Genomic DNA, 24,569 nt, shown 5'->3' with positions numbered 1-24,569 from the left:
CTGGCATTAAAGAAAAATATAACTAGAGCAATTCCACCAGCTGAGAAAATCCTGCCTACTGATCCAGTAGTGGCATGCACACTCCAACCCAGTTTTCTCCTGAAATATAAGGCCATTTATCTTTTTTTATCAAATGGCTGTGTTGCATTATAGGTTTTGAGGACCTAAAGTGTCTACTTACTTGGTTATAAAATTATACAGGGCTTAAGCCAACTAAACAACCAGAATTCTTATGCTTGCTTTCTTTTTCTATCTCTTCCTAGACTAAGAATTTTAATATCTGTCATATGTTAGATAAACACTAATGAATCTTATTTGCTCATATACAGAGACTCATTATTCATATTAGCAAAGTTAATATGTCACATCTGGCAAAGATTGCATTCATTCAAATCAAACAGCAGCTGCTAAATATCAAAAACTAGATCTGAATTCTGAGATTTTATGGGAAATGTGCTCTGCTTTAATCTTAATCCCATCAAGGAAGAGTTTTTTGTGTATTAGACGTGGATTAACTTTGGTAAGTATTTATAGGCAAAAATGCTAGCTCATGAAAGTACTGTAGAACAGCCCCACTGCATTTCCTGTTTTGTCCATTTCAAGGATTTATTTTAATATCAAAAAAGATGTTCCATATGCAAAAATAACTTCAGTTTAAAGGTTTGGATGGATTAAGATATGATTTAGAAAAAAATTAAATGCTTTTCCAAAGCATAAAAATTCTAGCACGTGATTTTCATTTAGAATGGAAATCAAAGCTCTGCAAAAGCCCATGTTTAAGTACATCCACATGTTTGTTACTTCTCCCTATAACAAGTCCATTGCTTGTCTATTCTTACATTACTCTGCCTAATGCCAACACTCTGATCTGGGCTGTCATAGAAACTGGTTTAATCGAATAAGATTCTACATTTCAAAAATTGATCACACCATTAAAATTACATTCTGTTGGTTCTTAATCTCAGAACTTCTCACAGGGGCCAGTCTGTGCAGGTACCATAATCACTGTACTTTATTCAGGCCAACATACTCTGTTCAAAACTGCTGCACTATTCAAACTTCGTGTCCCTACTGTATGTCCTGAAACAAAGCCATGTGATTGTAATGCTAACCCCGTTTCTTTACACTTTGCTTATCCTAGAGAAGTGAAAACCAAGGGATTAGGTACACAGTAGGTGTCTGTTCTGCCAAAGAAGCCTATAAAGCTACAGCTCTCTGCACTATCCCTTCTTCAAGGAAAACTTCAATGCCCAATACACTAATGACAGAGCTCCCTAAAAATCCTCTCACTGGCCTGTCGGATTTACAAGACTTGAGAGACTAAAGAAAGAGATAGAGTCTGGAAAAGACAGACAGGAAAAACAAGTTGTAAAAGAAATAATGCCCATGTTTAAATCCATGGCAGGAAACACATTCCTCGTGAAGTAATGCCAGTATGGAGCACCTCAGAGGGATCTGTGTCTCACTCCTATTTCTGCTGCAAACATTCAGGCAACCATGGCAAACCATTTCACCTCACTGTTTTCCCTGCATTTAATATCAAGGGACAATCAACACCAGGAGTCTAAAGGCAATGATGCAGTAAAACAAGGTTTGCTCCAAATAAACAAGTTTGTACACACGAGTGTGGCTTCTGGATGACTCTGCAATGGTGGCACTAAGCCCTGTCACAGTGGAGGGACATGTATGTTGTCTTCCATGAAACTGGGAATTTTTCAGCAAGTGTCTTCAATGTCAGAGCTCCAAAGGCAGCCACAGCTCCCTATGGTGCTGCACAAAGTGCCACACCACATCCCAGGTAAATCACCAGCTGCTAACAGTCAAAACTGAGCCTGAGGGTCAGTTCTAAGCACTGCATTATGCAGAAGTTTATGTTCCTTATCACTGAACGTTCCAGGAAATTCAGACTGGTCAAAAAGCATTCATGATCACAGCCGCTTAACTGTTATATTAATTATTCAGTAGGAATTAATGTCTTATCTCGAGTCATAAATGTGCCAGAACATGCTATTTAATACTGGAGTATCTCCTATGGTAAAAGATTGAAACCACACCAGTGCCTTGCAGAAATCACACATTCACCACCTACTTCTTACATATGGGCAGTGATCTAAAACTTGATGAAAATTATTAGCTGAAACCCCTCAAAATTGCAGTAAAAATGCTTTTAAAACATTGTAATCACCCTTGTGCCTCACACCATTAGAAGATAAAAAGGTACAAAAATATATCTGCAGCATTCCTAAGCACCATGGAGGAAACAACAGCATCAGCTTAATCATCAGTCAGACATATCCTCTTTGAATAAAATCATTCTGTACCTATTGATAACAGCACTGCTGAGGGTATAGTCTGACATTGTCCATCTATGATCTTGGCTCAATGTTCAGACATTTGGATCACCAAGCTAAAGGTCTATATAGGTGCTAAACAGGAAATATTGAGAACTTATTACAGCTTTTAAAAGTATCTCTGGATGCATCCCCAGTGACTAGGCATCTTGAAAGAATACAAACAGCTTCTGAGCAAAAGACAAACACACATGCACTTAGAATACATCCTCTTAAAGCTCAACACTGACTGCTACTTTTCCACAATAATTTTCTATCTAATAATCAAGACAAATCATTTATTTCTAGGCATTTGCTAATATTGCCTCTCATACTCACAATATGAAAACTTATGAGCACAAAGTGTACAAAAGTAACTATTCATTAGTTCTTACAAAATGCCTCTGACCACCATCACGCCTTTCCTACAGGCAATGAATTCTTGCATAAAAAGGGCAGTTAGCTAATTTATTCAGAATCTCACACACAGAAGAATATGGCAAGAACAGTGATTGGATCTGAAAAAACACAGTGATCAAAATGAAATTTAGGTAATAACTGGAATATCAAATGTTTGAGTTCAGAAGAAAATAAAAAGCAATCCCATTTGCAATTTCTATCAATGCAGCTAATCATTTATATATTGTTCCAACACACCAACCACTCTTGTTATGTCACTGTTAAAAATCCTGCACTCACTTAAATTCATAACATTCTGCTCACTTACAGCAATTTGACAGAAAAACAAATGAGAACAGAAAACTGAAGCTTCTCCATGCTTCTGAGTACAACAATCATGAAATGAAATCCTGAATTCTAACTCTGAATCTCTTCTTATCAATAAACAACATTCCTTAGAAAATACTTACTCATATGATAATTATTATTTTTCTAGCATTATGCTTATATGAAAGTTAACTTGCTGGTTCTGAATTCAGAAAACTAGCAGTGAATGACAATTGTAAAAGCAAAATACTACTGAAATACTATCAACCTTCAAAGAGTATGAGGAAAAATTAATTGGCAGATGTTTTACATAGCATAATTAACAGTTCATTTCAATGCACTGTAACAGGATTAGGATAATTACGCTTAGAAACAGAAATGTAATAATGATAAATTACTCGTTTTTTCATATTACAGGCAATCTCCTACATTCCAAATAATCACCCTGTTTAGCAATAGGTGCATCTGTTCTATGCTGCCATCAGCTATACAAATGGCACAAACTCATAGCTGGGTGAAACAACCTTTCAACCAAGATACAGGAGATTCCTCGTTTCATGAAGAAGCAGAGCAATGCAGAAGGTGAAAACACCAGTCCTGTTTTCACCAGGGCACAGTTACTGAATGGAGGCTGAAGTTGCATCAGCAATTTGCATTTCTTATGTAAAACTGGAGAGCAGAGGTTAAATTGTGTGAGCCTCTCAAATTACGAAATCTTAGATTGAAGCTTAAGATTGAGAATCGGTATTCTGTGATGGGGCATAAAAAAACTGAATTCATATACTTTCTTATAGGGGTTGTAAGGAATAACTCTGTCAAGGATTTCAGGCCACAAATTAGGAAAAAAATTACCTTCAAGATTTTCTTTTATTACCTCTCTGAGGACTAACTACTGCATCCAAGTGCCACAATATTAATGCAAAGTAATTTCAAAGTAACAGTAACATGAAGGTAACCCCTGAGTAAAGAATGATAAGTTAGGCTTGATATTTTGCTATTTTATTTCAGGCCTTCTACTTTCAAGGGAGTTTTTTTTCATTTTTTTTTTTAATTTCAAAGGTGCATTTTCCTTCTATTTCTCCACAAAGACATAACAACAACAACAAAAAGAAACCCCACAACCATTTCGCCTTTAAATGCAAAACAGACTTGCATTCCACCTCTCTCATTTCTGTAGCTTCGCTGCCTTCATCATGGTCTTTTGTTGGTTTTGGTTTTTTTGTTTTGCTTTTGACTATCAAGTCCTTGACACTTGGAGACTAAAACCTCACTGCTAACAGCACAAAGATCAGAGCAGGCACAGAAATAGAAATTGTGAGATTAGAAATCTCCAAGACCTGAAAAGTAGACAGAGGAGAAATAAATAGGTATTGAAGCAGAACCAAGGAGAATAAAGGAAAGCAAAGAGAAATACTTTCAAAAATAATAATAAAGAATGTGTGACTGTATTATTAAAGTGCAGCTCAAGAAAATTAGGTCTGTAAAATTGAAGTATCACGCTTATCCAAAGCTAATGAGATTGGAACAAGGGACATAAGTGCAAAAGCATTGTGCATTACAAATACCCACCACAACCTCCCACAATTAGTACCTTTTTTTATTCACCTACTGGAGTCGGTAAATATAAAGAGACCTGGTTCCTAGTAACAGAGTTGTTCTGAGCCTTTAAATAAACAACAAAAAATCCCAATGCATAAAGAATGAAAAACCCAAGACATTAGGCAAATTTTTTTGTGTTGATCAGGTTTCTAGCTCATTCCCTCAGAAACCATATGTTACTCAGTCTTCATATGTTTTCCAATTCACTTCCATATTTTCAAGGCTTGCTACGGCTTTCTAGCTGTTTTTCTCAGAAATCCCTAGGTACTCATACACTCCCTGTGCCTCCTGCATAATCTCTTGATTAACAAGCATTTTTTACCCCACATCTAAAGAGAACAAATGGGAGATACCTATTTTATTTTGCTCTTTCCTTAGATGTAGTTAGTGTTGGTTCCAAGAACGCCAAAGAAGGGGTTTCACCATGGAATTTGCTACAAAACATTAACTTTGCAACAGATGAGCAACTGATTTCTATAAACACCTTGTAGGCAATCTGCTTTATCTTAATGAGCTTTCAAGGTGTAATTTCAACTCCTAAAACCAGGATACTTTTATAAGGCTGCACCCACAAATTATGGTATTCAATTCTCAATGGTATTCAATTACAGATAGAAATACTATCCTGGGCTTTGATCTTTGATCTCCTTACATATCAGCAGTACATGGTAAGAAACTATCAAGATAAAAACACATCCTCTAATGAGATGCAGTAAAGAGATACTGCAAGGCATGTCTGAAACAGTGATACACCCACAGTTTTGGAGAGCCCTTAAGCAGATGAGTTTCAGAGAGAAGGACACTAAAAGCCAGAAGGATAGAAGTGAATATTGCCAACATTATTCTCAAATTCCCATTTTTACAGTTAGCTTCCATTGGCCTGAAAAATTAATAGTATCAACCAACATATCCTTGATTACGTCACTGAGTTGACTCTTATGTATCTTTACCTAGTCCTGACTTTCTTTTTATTCCAGACACCATCTTGCCCTTGCTGGTAAGATATTCTGAATTATCTAGACAAGCTCTTTTTGTTTTTCAGCAGCCTAACTCATTTCAAGTCCCAACAGGAATCTTCTCAATTTCTCTATAACCTAATTCATTATTTCATTTTAAAATAGGTACCTAGCTGAATGGAGTTTCTTGAAGTATGTTTTGAACTAAGATCCAGTATATCTTTAAGGTAATATATTATTGTTATATTCTCTGCAGGTATTTAATAAAATACACCTTTTATTTTAGACAAAGTTGTTAGATGTATTAGTATATTGTATATTGGACTGATCATTTTCCCTTGACTAAAATGAGATATATTAACATTACACAGCCTCAATCTAGAGCCTCACTGGAATACCACACACAGATCTTGTGCAGCCCTCAAAAGGTTACACTTAATATTACTTCCATATAGTTTCTTACAAACAGATAACAATCCTTTGCTATGAAGATACAATTAAGACTTAAAGCTTAGTTGATTAATTTCTGTGTTTGTATCTCAGATTTCTGTCATATAATCGTGATTTAAACAATTAGCTTCAATATATAACTCAAGCTAAAGTTCACTCATCATTTAACTTTCAGCCTTTGGCTGTACAGAAGAGATGTAATTTCAAATAGCACTTGAACATATTCAGCAAGAATTGTGTATAATTTTCAAACAGTATTTGAAATTACATTAAAAAATGCATTTAAAATGTAAAGCTACAGAGAGCCATCTACAGCATATAAGGTGAAAGAAGGATCTGTAAAACTTTGATGGAGAAGTGCCATATCAATTTAAAAACATTTGGGAGTCTTCCAGTATGGAAAAGACAAAGCTCTTACCGTTTCCTTTGGAATTTGTGACTGGCTTTGTTCTGCATTCTAAAGGAAGTAAAAAAAATAAATAAGAACACAACTACATATGACACATACTAGCTAACAGCAAGGGGATAAACAAAGAGCTCTAATTCTGAAGTGAAGTGGCAATAAAAAATGGTGTTCATCACACCTCTGACTGAAATTTGTCTAAACAACCACTACATGAGAAGGGAACAGAAATAATTCCAGGCTCCTTATGGTACATGCACCTGACTCTCCCTGGCTGTGAGGGTGCTGACTGGTGGCCAAGGAAGAACCACAACTGCTTGCACAATTTACTGGCTGGTGGAACATTTTCATTCAGGGAAGCTCCACCCTGGCTTTTCCCTTCTACTTTGAAGTTTTCAGAGAATGACCTCAGCAATCTAGATGAACCCTTCCACCTATTTTTTTAAAAATCCACTGTCATTAGCAAGGAATTCCCCTTTTGAGCATACTTGGATGGACTAGAACTGCAGCTCTGCATATCCCAGGATATGAGGATGCATTCAGTTCACCAGAGAAGGGACCCTCCTGTACTGTCCATTCCTCACCTGTGTTTCAGGGCACATAAGGCAAACACACATCCTTGGAAAATGCATCCCACAACAATTCTGGAAACACATATAAGGAGCTATGGCTCTTCTAAGCCCACACCCACCTATATTAAAACCCATTTGAGAACTCAGGGGACACCTTAATACTGGCTGGCTGATCACTTTTGGGCTAAGCAGCTATTTCTTTCCATTCTGCTGGGCCTATGGTTTATTGGACATTTTTGTTTTAGGCTGTTCTGCAGGAGAATCAAATGATAAAGCACAAAAATGTAGTGGCAAAGCAGTAACACAAACATCCAGTAAGCTTCAATCTGAAGCCAACAGCCAGTAAGAAAAAAACTGAGGACAGCTACAAGGAAAATGTAAAGGTCCCACGTGTACCAATGGGCATATTAATTTTTAGGGTACTGAAGACTGATGTTGCCAGCCAGTATCTGCTGGCACTGAGAACACAGCTCAAAAGCTAAATAACCTAAGTCAGTCCTTCAGAGGATTCACAAAGTCAGTAGCAGCTCTAAGCAAATTCTTCACAAGTTGTGTGAGGTAACCACAGAGCTCCAGGAGCTCTCCTTAACCAGAATAATCCTTGGCCCTTTTGTAAAAAGAGGGGCAGGGAGGGAAGGGTGTTAAGAGATGATGTGGCTCTAGCTCATGTCTGCGTGGACAATCCCTAATACCTATCTGGCATTAGGTAACTGTGGAAGGAATAAAATGCCCAATATTCTGGAGAAACATGGTCATTCTTCCAGATCTCACTAATTACAAAAGCTGACTTCTGCCAACTTGATTTTATTCCCTGCTTCCACATTTTCCCTACTTTTATCATGCTCTGCTGCACTGGATCATCACACACACATACCTGACCTGATCCACACAAGTTTCAGAGATCCCATACCAACCTAGACAGGCTCAGCTTAAAAATCCCCTACGTTTTAGCTAAACATTTTCATAATAACAGCAATGTTAAACTCCTTAAATTTCCTAAAGTTTATTATCTCCATTTTACTTAAAATAAAACCCTAAGATGTTTAATTTTGTTTCAAAAGTCATTCAAGCCATAACCCAAAACATAAAACATAAAATCTCAACACCTGTTTTATTTGGGTTACTATCTATACAAACATTGACAAATATAAAATGGTTTTAATATTAAGTGTTCTCTGTAAGCAACAGCAAGGCCTGCCCTTAATAAGATGGATAACATCAAATAACATGATTTTCTACATATGATTTCTGGGACACATCTCATTCAGTTAATATTTTAAAGCACACAAATGTAGAAAATATGAGAGAAATAGGGAAAGGATGCAAAGACAAATTGTTCCTAAGTGGCCAGAGAAGGTCTGCATGTGAAAAAGATGAATAGACAGGATTTCAGCTCATTCTCCTTCCTACCTCAAAATTAATGTTCTTTTTTTTTTTTTTTTTTTTTTTTTTTTTTGCTTTTTTGGTTGGTTGGCTGGTTCTTTACTTGTTTTGGGTTTTTTTTTTTCAATAAGCCAGTAAAAGTCAGTGAGAGTAGCTGGTTGAAAAGACTTGCTTTATTTTTTCTAAAGGATTATTTCTTACCAGAGCAGAAAGAACAAACTTTATGATGACTTTTAGTTCAACACCTTCCCCAGCAATTCTGCTCCTGCTCTTTGACAGCAGTCAGCAGTGCATACCTAAGAGTTCCTTACACCAGAATGCAAACTAACAAATCCTTATGCAACAGAGGATCATCACACATGTGTACTGTCAGATCCTCACAATAGCATTTGTTCAACTGGAGCTGCAGAAAAACACACCAGCTCAGATCTGATCTCATTCCACCTTGCAAAGCCCACCTGACACAGCCACAGCAAGCTCAGGCTTCCCTGCACTGGACTTTGCCAAAGTAGTTGAGAGAGTGTTGCCTGAGCCACAGCAGGGAGGCTGCTGAGCTTGGACTCCTTCAAAGGGGCTGGCTTGCTGCTATTTTAAAACTAGATATTGTATTGCTATTAAATCTCTGCATTACTTACACCATATATTTGTTTACAATTATTTAAACAAAATCTCATGTCAATTTATGCATAAAAACGTCCTCATTTTACCACAGAAATAATATACACAAAATTAAGATATTTTTCTTACTTCTAAGTTTATTTAGAAATCTCAAAAAGCATTTTCATTCACCTTTATGAAAGATAGCAGTGCCATGAAAATTGTACCACAGGAACTTATAAACAGATTGCTTTCACTGTTACAGTGATAAGGTAGGGTGTAATAGGATTTGAAATTTTTATTTCTCTTCACTTTATGACAGCTTTCACTTCAGTACTTGAAGGCATGTTTCAAGAATTTTTAGGTGAAAGTTGGTTAACTTGCAACCTTCCCTGCCACTTTGACTTCCTAAGTTTAATGGCAGTTTTGTAAAGTAAAAAGCTAATGTTTAGTATCTTGAAATGGCTAAACAAAAATTCATTTTCTTTGCATTCAAAATAATACAAATCCATTAGAAAAATGAAGTTATTAATTCATCATACTTATATTTGTCTATCTTCTCACAATAATGCAGCCAAGTAAGTTATTTTAGAGTTGTTTATAGCCACAATAATACAAATAATAAATAACTTCAGCAGTTTAACTGAATACAGAACAAAGTGAGACTGCTACCATTCAGAGTCTACCTTTTCATAACAGAAGCTATCTTGAGCAATTATCAGAGAAATATCAATATACACTATGCAAGTGGAGCAGGTACAGTATGAAACATCATTTTATTCCTATTTAATGTAAATTCCTTAGAAACATCTTCTGAATTGCCCTGCTAAATTAATAACTGCAGGGTTTCCATTCCACAGAGATTGCATTTATATTCAAAAAAGGCTACTACTTCTTAATTTTCCACTTTTTGATAGAAAGGTATTTACATATCCTATTTTGGCATAATACTATATGTTTGAGAACATATTAGAGAGCAGGTAGTGGGACAAATGGCAGGCTTTCAAACACAGATTTGTCCTTATGAAAGATATGAAATAATCTACTTGTCTGCATGCATCCAAATAAAGTCTATGCAATAGCTTTTCCTATAATAAACATTTTCACTCCAAATAAAGCTCTCACTTATACATTATCAACAAATACTTAATTCCAATAGCAGATCTTGAAGAAAATAAAAAAACATGCACGTAAAATGCTCTAAATAAAGCAAAATGGCTTTTCTTTCCTTTTTCTTATATTCAGTGCTGGCCACGCATGTTTACTAGCAGGAGACAAGATCAAATCATTTGCTCACACTCATCTAAATCTCTTAGCTGCTCTCTATTTTACGCACCAGTTCCCTTGGATGGAAAGTTTCTTCCTGTCGAAAAATCAAAAGGGCAACGGTTCCTCCCATCTTGGTACTTCGCAGCAAGGACACCACTTCCTCTTGAGTTTTGCCTGTTAAATCAACTCCATTTACCTGCAACAAAGGAAATGGGAGACATCAGTAAGACTCCAAAACAGGGAAACCAGCAGACACACACAGCAAAAAGTCATGTGAATCATATGGGACAGTATTAAGAAACTCTCACTGGAGCAATCTGCTTATTAGCTCACATTACAGCTTTCATTTAATAGAACTAATTAAATGGTCATCCTTGCCATACAAATATAAATAACAAGCCAAAAATTTGTAGTTCCCTCCATTTCAGCAGCTATGGTGTAGTCCAGTACACACTAAAGCCAACTAATCCCATTTACTGGCATTTCTTACAAGAACCTCTGCATAAATATCTTTTGGCAAAATCAATATATGATCCCAAACTGGTCCTGTTTCCACCTGTCTTGATGTTACACATACCTTCCAAACATATTTAGCACAACGAATTGTGACAAAAGTAGAAAGCAATTCTTTCTCTGTATAACCTTGGGGTTGCTACTCTTGCCTCTGTTCAGTGGCCTCCACATGCCACTGCTCAGGACAGGCAGATATGGAATACGTGCAGAATTCCCCACTGCACAAGCTAACTTCAGTAAGGGAGAAGCCAGAGAGAGATCGAATAATCTCAGGCTTGCCTGCCCAGAAATATTTTGGAAATGAAGGCAAAACAACTAACAGTGTAAAAAAGCAAGGCAGCACGATGCTCAGAAGTCAGCAAACCATCTTTTCCCTTCCCCTCATAAGAGAGCACAGCTCACACAGTTGAGATGCCATGGCTGTCACCTTAAATGCGTCTCAATCCCGTTCTGCCCAAGTCATCTGGGTTACCTTGAATTACAGTAATTACAGGGGGCTATCCTCCAGCAACAATTCAAGCTGACTTGGCCAATTTTGCAGTGAAGTGAAGTTAGAGCCCTGAGAGGCAGTTACAGACTCAGCTGTACCTCCGGTGTCATTTGGCTTAGGGACAGTAATGAAGAGCTGTGGGTGGTAACGTATCACTCCAGCTAGATTTGCTGAAAGCTCTCTGTGGGGCACCTATCTAAGAGAAATTTAGTTCCCTTGAGGACATCCTTACTTCAGGAGGGAAGTGGCCTTGATTCTCTGTAGGACTCCTCTCCTCTTATGTCTCTTTCAGTTAATTCACTAAACCTTTTCAGGGTATTGCCTCCCATCCTTGGCAACATCTTCAATAATTTCTGGTCCATCACTCCACGCTGATTTAATTCTACTCACTAGGTAACAATCACTTTGCTTCAATATATTCCTAAACAGCAATGCAAGACTATGACACTATATTCACCTAAGGATATGTAAACTTATGTTTTTGTAGTGTATCTGGGTTAAGCTCTTCAAACAATTATGTACTGAAAATGCCCAGCACCTTGATCTCTTACCTAAGAATATAAAGCCAAAAAAAGGAAAAAGAGGCAATAAATCTCCTGTAACATAAAATACTATAAGCCTCTGGAAGTGATGTAGTATGTGGGCTCATGGCAAAACACAGACAAGGAACATGTAATATTTCCTCACCTCAATTAATCGGTCTCCAGCTTTTAATCTCCCATCTTGAATAGCTGCACCTCTTGGAAGGATGTTTTTCACATAAATTGGAGCAGAGCCACCAATTGGGACATCTCTTGAAGTAATGCTAAATCCCAAGCCTTCTGTACCTGCATAAAGAATATACATTACTGGTTAAAATGCACATTTTATATTACACCAAGCAGAATGTATGTATACCTCACTGATACAATCCATGAAAATACATATAAGATGAAAGAATTGCTTCATGACAAAAAAAGAAAACAAAATATCTACAAGAAAGCTGTAGCTGAAGAACTGAGTCTGGGCACAGGTGGCTCAGCAGGCACTCCCTGCAACTTGCTATTCTGATGACTTCCAAGTCATTGCCAATTTTCTGACTTTCTATTTCAGATGAGCTGAGTGACAAGGAATCAGAACAAAGCATATCTGATATCCTATCACTGTCTTCTCCCTTGTCAATCTGGATCTCACCAATGATCCTTCCTTTTTCCTTTTCAGCTCTTTCAACAGCGACAGTCAGCCAATGCTGCTGGGCATGGGGCTCTGTCAGCTCACTGGTGGACACTGGCAGTGTGCCCCACCTGTGGACATTGGCAGGTGACAGGACTGGAGCTCAGTGGCCTCATTTCTCCTGTTCTGGGGACCTCAGGCTGTTTTCAGCCAACAGCTCTTCTGTTGGCTCTCGCTGGGTACCACCGTCTGTCCTGCAGGAAGGGAGCAAACCCAGGCTGCCACTTCTGAGGTCCTGCTCTACATCCAGGTGACTGACTACACTTGGCCAAGACAGACTGAAGCAAAACAGAGGCACTTAAAATGACCTGGAGAAATCCAGAGCAGGAGTCCAGTCACTACAGCAAATGAGACTTGTCTGTATTTCAGAGAAATTCGGTATGCGATCAGTTCCAGGATTCACAAGCTGAGGACAAATAGAAGCCTCTCCTACCACACAGAAAGCTCCTTTGTGATCCTCTCTTAGATACAATCTATGCAATGTTACCAACAACTCCTGAAACTCTACAAAAACCTGCCACTGCCCACTCAACATTACACATCAAGTCTATTCAGGACACTTAGTGCGGCATGAAAATAGCTGGCCATCCAGTGGAGAGCCCCCAACACAGTGTCAGCACCCACAGCTTGCATTTGAAACTTCTCAGAGGCTGTCAAGGCACCTTGCTGGGCATACACAGGCCAAACCTACATTTAAGATGGACCTGCAAAGGCAACTTGCAGTTAGGACTCAGCAGTATCAGGTAGGTCCCTAAAAGCGAACACAGAATGCACCTTTGTAAAATGCCATGGGGACAGAAACCAAACTTTTATGAAACAGTTGCCAGCTACAAGCCCGGGGAAGCTTAAAACAAACTGTGTTAAAGACACACAACTACTGAACCATTTGAGGTGTTAATGTATTTCAGATTGAAAAAAAACAAAACTGTGCAACAGCAGCCAGAGAGATGAGTGAGCAAGAGAGCTCTGCAGACCCCAAGGTCAGTGCAGAAGAAAAGGGAAGAGATGCTCCAGCTGCTGGAGCAGAGATTTCCCGGCAGACCACAGAGAAGATGATGGAGAGGCAGCTGTCCCACTGCAGTCCGTGTAGGTCCATGGTGGAGCAGAGATCCACCTGCAACCTGTGCAGGACTCCACACCAGAGCAGGGAGATGCCCAAAGGAGGCTGTTCCCTGTGGGAAGCACTGGAGAAGGCTCCAGGCAGGGACCTGTGGCCCCATGGAGAGGAGCCCATGCTGGAGCAGGTTTGCTGGTGGGATCTGTGACCCCATGGGGGACTGACAATGGAGCAACCTCATTCCTGAAGGACTGACCCCATGGAAGGGACCCACACTGAAAGAGCTCTAGAGACCTGCAGCCTGTGGGTAAGGTTCACCTTGGAAGGACTGTCTCCCATAGGAAGGACCCCACTCTGCAGCAACACAAGATTGTGAGGAATCCTCCCTCTGAGGAGAAAGGAGTGGCAGAGACAGCGTGCAATGAACAGACTGCAGTTCCCATTGCCATCCCTGTGCACTGCTGGGAGGAGGAGGTAGAGAACTCATGAAGTAAAGATGAGTCCAGGAGGAAGGGAGCTGTCAGGGGAATGTTTTAAGATTTGGTTTTATTTCTCATTACCCTACTCTGATTTGATTGACAAAAATTAAATTAATTTCCCCAAGTCAAGCTGGTTTCACCAGTGACAGTAATTGGTGAGTGATCTCTCCCTGGTCTTATCTCAACACAGCTTTTGCTGTGTTTTGCTTCCCTTGTCCAGCTGAGGAGGGTGAGTGATAGAGCTGTTTGGTGAGCACCTTATCCAAGGTCAACTCACCACAATACTACTTAATTTCTGCAAATTAATTAATTTCTTTTGCCCATGTTTAATTGCTAAACCTACTTTCCTAGAGCAGATTAATATTCACACATGAAAAGAAAGCAGGAGTCAAATATAGTAACCACTACTCAACATACAGATTTCTGAGATCTGCACAATTGCATTTGATTAAAATGTATTTATTTTATATTTTATTATATATACTACAATATATAATAAAATATATATTGCATATACTACAATATATATAGTAGTATATAATTATATATACTACAATATTTATATATTACAATATATTTTATTATCAAGACAGAAATTATGCTAAGAAGTAAACTGACACAGGTGACATGACTGGGCATGACACAAGCTTTTAAAATCTTTATCTTGAACATATCTATGTGCTCCTGTATACATAGTAAGGGCATGCAGATCTTATTGTTCAGGAAATATGGATCAGTTTCTCTAGGCTAATTATTTTGAGACAACTTCCCTTCCTTCTGCAGCATTCAAGACAGCTGACATTTGAATTTGAAAGTCTTCATCCACTTTCAGGCAAATATAAAATTTATCTGTGCTGTAACATAGAGATAAAAAAATACTAGATCTCATAACATCCATATTTTACTTAGGAGACCTCCCAACTTTAATGATGCTTCAAACATTCATAGAGCTCTTTAATTCCCTGCAATATGTGAAGATGATCTGAATAAGGTCTTTTTTAAGTCACATCTCAGCTTTTTACAGAAATTATCTTTTTCTTATTATAAGGATCAGTGCTGAATACTTCTCTTTGAGTACAGGTTTTGTCTGCTAAAATTTCTAAAGTAATATCAGAACATGAGTGCACTCCCAGGACAATATTTCATTATTAATAAGCTTAATCCCCATTGCCTGATTACAGCATCATTACAGATGTCTGGTTCACATACAGCACTTCAAACCCCCATGGAAAAAACAGAAGTTGAAATTTTCACACTGCAAATGCACACAGGATATAAATTTGGACTGTGACATTTTCTGCTGTCAAACCTCCAGAAAGTCTTTACCAAATCCTGCAGATCATCACAAATCCACACTGAGCCCAGATATTAGAGGAAGAAAATTCTAATTACTTGTTTCGGTAGAAAGAAGGGGCCTCAACTGAGCTGTGCTTTACTGTGCTGCTCTGTGCAGCTTTGTATGAGGCAGCTTTTGGGTGCAATTTTCCTTGTACCATTTCTCTGCTTCAGTTGGCAACTCATGCCCCATAGCTGGTCTTCCCTGGATGATTCAGCTGCATAAACTACTGTGCTTATTATATATAAATTAGATGTTCACAACACTGGGAAATAAATGAAGACATCCAACCGAGGACAAAAATAAATATGACTTCTGTGACTGAACTGATTTTAATTTTTTTTTCTTTTTTACACACTTAACTGATTTAGTTCTCTCCACTCCATTCATTTCCATTCTCCTGTTGATAAAAATACATACAAGATCTTAATATCTCCCTGCTGCTAAAATGTTTTCAGTTCTTAGTAGAACTGCACTATAATAATGAGTGAACTGTGCAAACATATTGTAGGCTCTTCTGATTTATTCTAGTAATACAGGAAAGACTGGACACACACACAGGTAGAACCACAACAAATAGAAAACAGAAGAAATTTCCATATTTTAGAAAACAGAGGAGTCATCCTACACAAAGCTAGGAGATTTACTTTGCAATGTTTAGATTTTTTGAGTTATGTTCACCTTAATCTCTTCTAGATTTTAAAAAGGGTAAATTTTTAGAAGGGTAGAAAACATTTTCTTCCTTCTATAGCTGTCATCTCTGATCATTTGACAATGATCAAATTACACCAAGTGATAATAACATTTAAAAATTACCCACTAATTTGTGTAATTCAAATTGTTAGGCTTCTTCGATAAATCAGAAGCTCTCTCAACAAGTTTGAGTTCTCCTTTTTTCTTGAACATGATGCTGAACATGCCTTCTGAAGTCTCATTACCCTCAAAAGCTCAGCCAGCTCTGAGCTGAAGACAAAGTAGTTTTAGGTGAATAAAAAGGGCAGTTACAATGGTAAAAGATCTATTTTGTACAAAGAGGAAAGTGACAGATTTGATGTGTCAGTTGCTGTTTCAGAAGAAAATAGTTCCCCAGTAGCTTTAAGGTAAGGGGGAGAAGAAATCCAATCCTGCAATTTAATTAAACATATTTTTAAAATGAACATCATAATTTCATTTGGAAGCAGTCTGATCATAAACTGACAGAATGTTAAAAATTTTATAAAATTTTACTACTGGTGACTAGACTCATCTCCCAGAGAAGTGTTTAATTTCTCACTAGTGCTGGGATTACCTTCTTGATTGTGGAAAGAATGTCTGACATAACATTCCTGTCTTTCTAAGGCTATTCTTTGCAAAAAGTTGTGGGTTCCTCACTCAGCACCAACTACAGGTCTGAATTCTCAGCAGAAGAATTTGCTCTCGGGTAGAAATACAGACAGGATACAAAACAAAAAGCCAGGATCACCTCTGCAGTATTTTCATCCTCTCAAAACAACACTGGTCCAGAGACCAGTAAAGAATATCTGAAGGACCTACACTGTCAACGTCTTGTGATACTTCTCTTGCAGCTGCCTTGCAGCACTGTAAGCAGTGCTAAAAGTAAATCATGCTCTTCCTTCAAGTCTAATTTAAGAAAATGCATATGAGTTCTCAGGGAGTTCAATACAGATCTCTCTAAATTTGAAAAACAACTACAAACAAGCAAGCAACAAGAAATGCAGAAAGCTTCACTCCTAAAACAATAGAAAACATCTAAAAACTGACAGTTAGTACTTATTCAAGAAAGGTAAATAACATTTCAGAGCAATCTTAACAAGGACAACTCATGTGGGTCAACAGTCCTCAGACTAAAGGACTGTTAGGAGAAAGTGGAGATTCCTCATGCAAGACAAGGCACATGCTCTCCCTTTCCTGAAACAATAAGCAAGTTGGTTGTAGATAGAAAAAGCATGTTACACAAAATCACAAAAATTACAAAATAAAGCATTGTCAGTTAATGAAAGTAGTAGATTATACTGGGATGGAGAATAAGGAGAGAGATAATGTTGTAATAAAACTAAGCAGATGGGCCAAATGTTCTCTGTTAATAGTCAGAACAGACACTGTCCTCCCAAGCACTTCAACCTCCTGTTTTGTTCACAGGAGACTCTTTCTGAAGATCCAGATACAGATGCATGACTGCTGAACTAATTACCCTAGTGTTCCACATTGGAAACCAGGTTTTTGGGGTTTTTTTTGAAGGACTGAATCTCAAATGTAAGATTTGAACAGCAAATATGTTCTTACTGTAAGGGGCATCACTAAACTAACCAAGATCATTTTACTGCTCCTAGTTTAAGCCCCATATTTTCAGAATTTGTGCACATGCAGTCAGGCTCACTGTACATGCAAATGACTGCTTAGAAGGCTGACTGCTCAGCTGTCTACAAAATTTCAGCAGCCACATACACAATCAAGACTAATTGCATGCCCATTTTTATGTAGTTGAGTGATTTGGAACAAGTGAGGTTTTTTTTCTCCAAGTAAAGCCCAGACCACTCAAGAAGATCTTTGATCAACCTAATAGAAACGTTCTTTTCCCCTTATGCTACATCCTGCTAATGGTGATCAGAAGTGGTTTTAAAAAATGGAAAGATGAAACTGATGCAGTTTATGCTTCTTCAGTGACTAATAATGCTCAAAATTATTTGCTTCACTTTTGAATCTCATTTCTCAAGGTCACTGAAGTAATTTAGGCATCTACACGCTTCATTTCAAAACTGACAAACACTCTGCATCTGAACAGGAATTTCAAGAGAACATATCACTTCAAAAGAAATTTAAAACAAAAATTTAAAATATCAGTTCAAAGTCTGGCTCAAGAATCTGTGTGGGGAAAACAGGAGAGTAAAATGAAAAATGCATATAAATCTGTACACTTCAGCTCCATGATGCAGGGTATCTTACAGACAAGTTCAGGGTCCTGTCTTACACACTCTCATGTATGAATCCAAGCAAAGCAAGTAACTGTCCATAGATGTGCTCCACTCCAGAGCAAATATGAGGCCATTTCAAATTAGCATACTCCCAAACTATCTATGCCAACTTATTTGTGTCTCTAACAGCTTCTTGCAGAAAGGAACTTGTGCGCAGCAGGGCTGGGTGTCACTGTGCCATGGCACTGCATGCCCAGGCCCCTGGTGGCACTTGCAGAGTTCCAGGTCAGCTCTGTATACAACATGCAGCATTATTAACCTCAGCAAGGGCAGCAAGCCAAACAGGAACACAAGGAACTCTGAAAAGTCTCACAGTCCTGCTCACATCTACAATTTAACCATTTTTCTCTCCTGCACTGTGCAGAGGGGCTTCCTTTGTTTCAGGACTCATCTTCTAGAACACAGCTGCTATGTCCTGTTTGTGATGGGTGTGGTAACTGCTACAGCTTTCCTGACAGTTCTGTCACTCATTTCTTTCCCTTTCTTTTTCTTGTTTTGCAAGAGAGAGGCCAAAAAAGAAGAGATAATCACAACTCCCATGGCTGGTGGCTAAGTCACCCCCTGGAAGCGGAGAGATGTGGACTGAAGTCCAGATGTACTGAATAATTAAGACAAAAAATTAGCAAAATATTTGGTGGAACTAAGACCAACTTAAGAAACGTGAGCTCAGTGATGACATTTTACTTCCTGAATTTTACATTTAAATTAGCTATACAAACATGTAGTTATAGACAGAAATCCTATGATGCAATAAGCATTATACTGAAGGGCAAAAAATTAGATTAAGCTAATTTCCAGACTGAGTACTTCAAGCTTGTCTTAGTACAGCAGTATCAAAAGCAGCAGATATGAAATCTGAGTAGCACAATGTCCAGTGGAAAAGCAGTCTTTTGAATGCTTTAGTGAGTATCAGGCTAAATGCTGTGAGTTACTAAGTGCTCAAAGACTGAGCCTTAGAGCCATTTGCTATATAATTGGTTATTTATTATTTAAAAGTGTTGGACTTAATTCCTCTCAGTTGCATAGGCTCAAATACTTGCAGCCAGAGAAGGAGCACCCTGTGAGTGCCTGGTCCTTATGAGCTCAAGGTTCACCCTAACACTCTGGGTGATGTATCAGGGGTCTTATTTTCTTTATTCATTAGCTGCAAAGAACTATTTTTATTTATTGTTACTTACTTTGGTGTATCAATTTACACCAAAATGTATACAAACACAGGCTCACTGTCATGTCTTGCATTATCTTAATTTGTATGAGCTATTAAGCTAGACTGCTATACAGCCTTAATGGCCTTAGAATATCAGCAATAACCTCTACATCTATATGCTAGAAGTTCAGGCCTTGACCTTTAAGGCAAGATAAACAGATATCCATTTTCATTTAGAAAAGCCAACAAACATTCCACATTGACTGAAACATATGACTGACCTTCTCTTCTGACTTTATTAAACTGCTAAATCCTATCAAAGTTCAGGTTATTTTAAAATGCCAAATCAGCAATAAATATTAAGAAATCATAATTAGAAAGGCACATATTGTAGAATTATTCTATGTATGTCACCCTATATCATAAAGCTTATGCAAGATATAAAAATACAGCTGTAATAAAGAGGGTCTGTCTGTACTAAAAAAGAGTCAATTCTCATATACTACATCCATTATCAGAATGTACAGGTTAAATGAAAACTGAATTTCAAGACAACACTTTGCATGCCTTAATGCACCCCACAATGAGTTTTTAAAGTAATGATGCTAACTGGTGAAACAACTGCTGTCTGTCAACTACAAAAAAGAATATTTGTTAAAAATCTATAAATCCTGTATTATATTACAACATCCTTCCTTGGGAATAATCATCCAAAACAACCAACATCCCTATTGAACTCATATTTACAACAAAATACTTGGGGCATCCTCAAGCATATTGCTGCATTCATTGCTCCATATGTGTGTTCTCACAGTGATCAAATGTAAGTCAAAATGGGAGGGCATGCTTCTTTCTACAGTGGATATTAACAAATGAAAGACAGCAATGATAAAAAGGTATCTTTCCTTATTGCCCATTCTCTTTATTTTTACCATGAATAAAACATACTTTCTGCCTTTATCTATAGCCTGAGTTAGGTGCCATTCCACCATAAGTAGTATTCTCAAATAAGTCAACTGTTAGAAACAAACATCCCCTTTAAATTTCTGAAATATATTCTAAATATATTTCAAATTTCTTGCTTTTAAAGTGAGAACTTTGTAAGAGCCATCAAACTCCTCTGCTATGAACTAGATGTTAAAGTATCTTTGAGATCACTTTTCATCTACAGGTAGCATGCATCTTCTTTACTCCAAACCACCTAAGATATTAGCACCAGCAAAGATAAATTACATTATAGCCTTGGGGGCAGTATTTCTGAAACAGTATCCAGGACAAGATGACCAAACATAACACCATATCACAGTCAAAAATCCATAAAATGCCAAATTATATTCTTGCATCTTATGAGGAGCTTTAACGCCATATTTGTTTCATGCAAAAATATTGTGGTCCCAAATTATATATTTATTTGTTAGTGCTTTTAAAATAATATGAAATGTTTATTTCCACTTCTGGCTGAGAATTATTTTATGTACTGCCCAAGTAATACTTCTAAAGACTTCCATGGACACAAAAAACCCAGGGAAAAATCACTGCAGTGACTGAGAGAATATTTATAAGCAACTGATTCCTTACTCAACCAATAACAGCAAGTTTTTCCAAGTAGGCTGATCTGAGCTGATGGCCTAGAGAAATTCTTGAAGGAGCATCAACAACAGAAGCAAACTGTCAACTCAACCTTATGTCATCCAAGTTTGTAGAGCTTAAAATTCAGCAACCAGAAAGAAGCAATCTGGTGGTTCATGCGAAGTTCATAGAAAGGAAAGCATAATGATAATGTGACAAGTAGCCTGATACCTGTGAAACTGTAAAATCTCTACCATTCAATGCATTGTTTTCAATGTCCTTCAATAAAAAGGTTAATTAATAAATAGCCTTAACATTAAGCACATAAGAGTATCTTAAGGGGAATGTACCCCAAGTTCATGGAAAATCCTGTCATATGGGTAAACTTTCTGCTGTGTAATGTAAATACTGTTCTTGTTGCTAGAGACCAAATTATAGCTAATCTTAAACATGCTCATTTGAATACCAAAAAGCTTACAGCATGTATAATCATTTTAAAAAATCATCTCCCAAGAGCTAAGAATACTGGCATCTAAATGTCATTTTATTATACTTTCAACTATCTGAAAAGCATCTACACGTTAACTACAAAAACATAGCAAATTTTCTCACATCATAAAAATTTCATGGATGTAACAATGCATCTACCTGTGCACATATAACACAGATGTTGAGATAAGCATACACTACTTTAAAAAGTGTCTCTCACCCCCATTCAAAGTATATTAGCCTAAAGGCCAAGACAGGAAATATCACATTACATCTCAACCAAAGGTTTTAACATCTCAGTGGAAAAAAATGAAAGCTTTAGCTGGAAATTAGAATGTCCAATTTACCAACTGGATCCAAAACACTCTTAGAATCTAAAGGCAAAACTCAATTTGAAAAGTCTTAACTGAGAAGTGCAGAACATTTTTGCTTAGTTGTTTACATTAAACAGTTCACCACTCGCTAGGTCTTGGCCAACAGAATTTGAGGCATTTACTGCACTACTTTATTAGCTGAGAAACAGAAAAAAATGTTAAAGCACTTCTCAAAATGGCCTCTTGCAGGCAGCTGAATACAGGGTGGGTCTCCTGGGCCTGCTCTCAGGGACAACTCAATGCCTTGGCTGCAAAAATCAACCCATTGTGTCGGAGCATTGGGGGTAGGACAGTCGGACAGATGGAGACGAGAGATCTCTGCAGCCAGGTTGGGGAACTTGGGGTTCATTGCAGAGGGCCTGGGTGCAGGGCCCTGCTGGGAGCTGCCAGCCACAGCTCAGAGCAGGCCCCAGAGAAGAGAGGGGGAGAGAGCATGAGAGGGTGAGAGAGTGAGAGGGTAAGAGCGTAAGGGAGTGAAAAAGGTAAGAGCGTAAGGGCGTAAAAGTGTAAGAGAGTGAGGTTCCTGTTACAATACAATAAATCTTCTTCTGTCTTGAATATTGTAATTCTCACTAACCAATCTAGTACAATATACAAATCCTATAGCATTTACATACAGCCTATAAGAATCATTACATTACCATACTGTGTTACATTTTAAACCCTAAAAACTACTCTTTGGACCCCTTATGCTAAGCTAGTAGGGTCTGCTTTGACACTTGGATCTGTGTGCAAGCAGAGAGTCTTGTTTCATCAGAAGGGGATTACCTTCAGTCTGGCCACACCATTGTTTTCTAGCTGTTCAGTAGCTAAGGTATCTCAAAGCTTGCTTTCATTTCAATCTTGCTTATAGTTTCTATATTCCCATAATCTTTTGCCAGACAATCATATTGATAAGGCTTTCCTGTTTCATCTCCCCCAACACATTGCACTCCTCATGCTCCTGCCAGCCCTCCTGCCCAGGACAGCAGCACTGGGCACATGCACACACACACACCCTACACACACATCTCCTGCTGCACGAGGAGCATGCTGGTGCCTTACCTTTCCTTAGCTGTATACTGAGCCTCTTCCCTATCTTTTTGGTGTTATAGCCACTGTTGGCAGTGGAGGTGAGAACTTTCTGAGGTGACGGTACCAGGCCGGAGGGCGGTTTCCCTGATGAGTTGACACTATGAGGTAGCTGTGAGTAGGAGTCTGTCTGGTCAGAGTGGTTCCCCACTCTGGACATTCTCTGTAAGGTGTGAAGTCCAGAATTGTTCATGTTTTTCCCCTCAGCATACTGGGAGTCGGGGCTGAAGCGGCTGGAGTAGAACACGCTCTCGCTCTGGGACAGCTGCTCGTACTGCTCCTTGTTGGCCGCGGGCACCACGTGGAACCAAATGAACGGTGTCCGCATGGCTTGGCGGAACATATGCTGGGCTCTAGGTTTTCAAGTGAAAAGAAAATCAGCAAATTAGGACTGGCAGACTACGAGATATTATAAGCATAATTACTGATGTTAATTAAGCAACACGAGCTGACAGACACATTGCACTCAAGCATAAACCATAAAACTTGAATCTGTTCGCTCGCCTATTTGGTCTGCTTTTCGCTAAGGTTTACTGCTTCAGGGCAACACTATGGTTAAATATGCTTCATGACTAATGTAGCATATACTGGATTCAGAAAAGAAAAATATTAACCACAGCCATGAAATGCAGACAGTTCTATAGCAGGACTGCAGTGTCCTTTTGTTTTGAACCTTGATAATTGCAATAATTGCAATAACTGTTACCACAGTGACAACAGAATTATTAGAATGAAAATGACTAATTATAAAAGACTACGTATTCCACAATTTTCTGATTATATGGAGTCTTGCAACCAGTCTAGCTTCCAATTCATTTTTTTTCAGCTGGTAGTATATCAGAATATAACATTAAGAAATGGGAAAAAAATGCTGAATCCTGTACAGACAGACATTGGGCTTCAAGGTCAGAATCAAAGTATACAAAGACAACAAGGTCTCTTCACAGTCTTAACAAACTGTGATTCAGAACCTTAGAACAACCAGAGACAAGCTGCTTTCAACCATATGGTGCAGGGTGATGTTTCAACTCAGGTTAGAGTCAAAGAAATTAAAGCCACATTTCAAATATATATTAAGTATAAGATGATCAGAACAAACAATATTTGGCCCTCAGAGTGTTATGAATTTCAGAACAATATGATCATCCATGAAATTACTCATTACCTGCATACCTCTTTTCTATCTTTCTCTTACCTGAGTGTGAGATACAATCCCCTCTTAAAAGTCTTTCTGATTTATTTTGAGATTCTACCAAGTCCAGACAACCACAAACCAAATATTTATCTCTCAAACTTCTCCGGGAAGTTTCTACATATACAGCACCTTTAGTTCTCAATCAAGAAACCTCATATTTTTAAAATGTTAAAAATAAAGTCCTTATGTTGTCCATTTATATTGATGCATTTAAAATGGTGCATTGGAAATATAAGAGTAAAAGTCACATGGGAATTTCAAGAAAAACAGATAACCAATATAAGAAGAAAAAAATCCATCATGTATAAAACCAATCAAATGAGAATTGCATACACTCTAACCACAATAATTATCCTGGGGTTTTTTTTTGTCTGACTATA

The 24,569-nt window shown here is 38.0% G+C and overlaps 1 protein-coding gene across 11 annotated transcripts in view; it reads right to left on the bottom strand.

Annotated features, from left to right (window-relative positions):
- The window catches only part of PARD3 (par-3 family cell polarity regulator), a 444,439-nt gene that overhangs the window by 182,086 nt on the left and 237,784 nt on the right, over window positions 1-24,569 (bottom strand). For 7 of the 11 annotated variants that reach the window (XR_009275724.1, XM_058819864.1, XM_058820106.1 and 4 more), the window contains 4 exons: window positions 22,968-23,347; window positions 11,976-12,115; window positions 10,353-10,481; window positions 6,480-6,518 (listed from right to left, as the gene is read on the bottom strand). Coding sequence is in view for 10 of the 11 variants with exons in the window: in XM_058819864.1 (XP_058675847.1) it covers window positions 6,480-6,518; window positions 10,353-10,481; window positions 11,976-12,115; window positions 22,968-23,347 (688 nt within the window). In the remaining variant the exon portion in view is untranslated. The remainder of the gene's footprint in view (window positions 1-6,479; window positions 6,519-10,352; window positions 10,482-11,975; window positions 12,116-22,967; window positions 23,348-24,569) is intronic. The other 4 variants (XM_058820029.1, XM_058820630.1, XM_058820275.1 and 1 more) reach the window with 1 other exon arrangement.

Source organism: Ammospiza caudacuta, chromosome 1, assembly GCF_027887145.1.
Source record: "Ammospiza caudacuta isolate bAmmCau1 chromosome 1, bAmmCau1.pri, whole genome shotgun sequence".
NCBI classification, from domain to species: Eukaryota; Metazoa; Chordata; class Aves; order Passeriformes; family Passerellidae; genus Ammospiza; species Ammospiza caudacuta.
The sequence above is the reverse complement of the archived record's forward strand: the minus strand, read 5'-3'. Positions and strand labels throughout refer to the sequence as shown.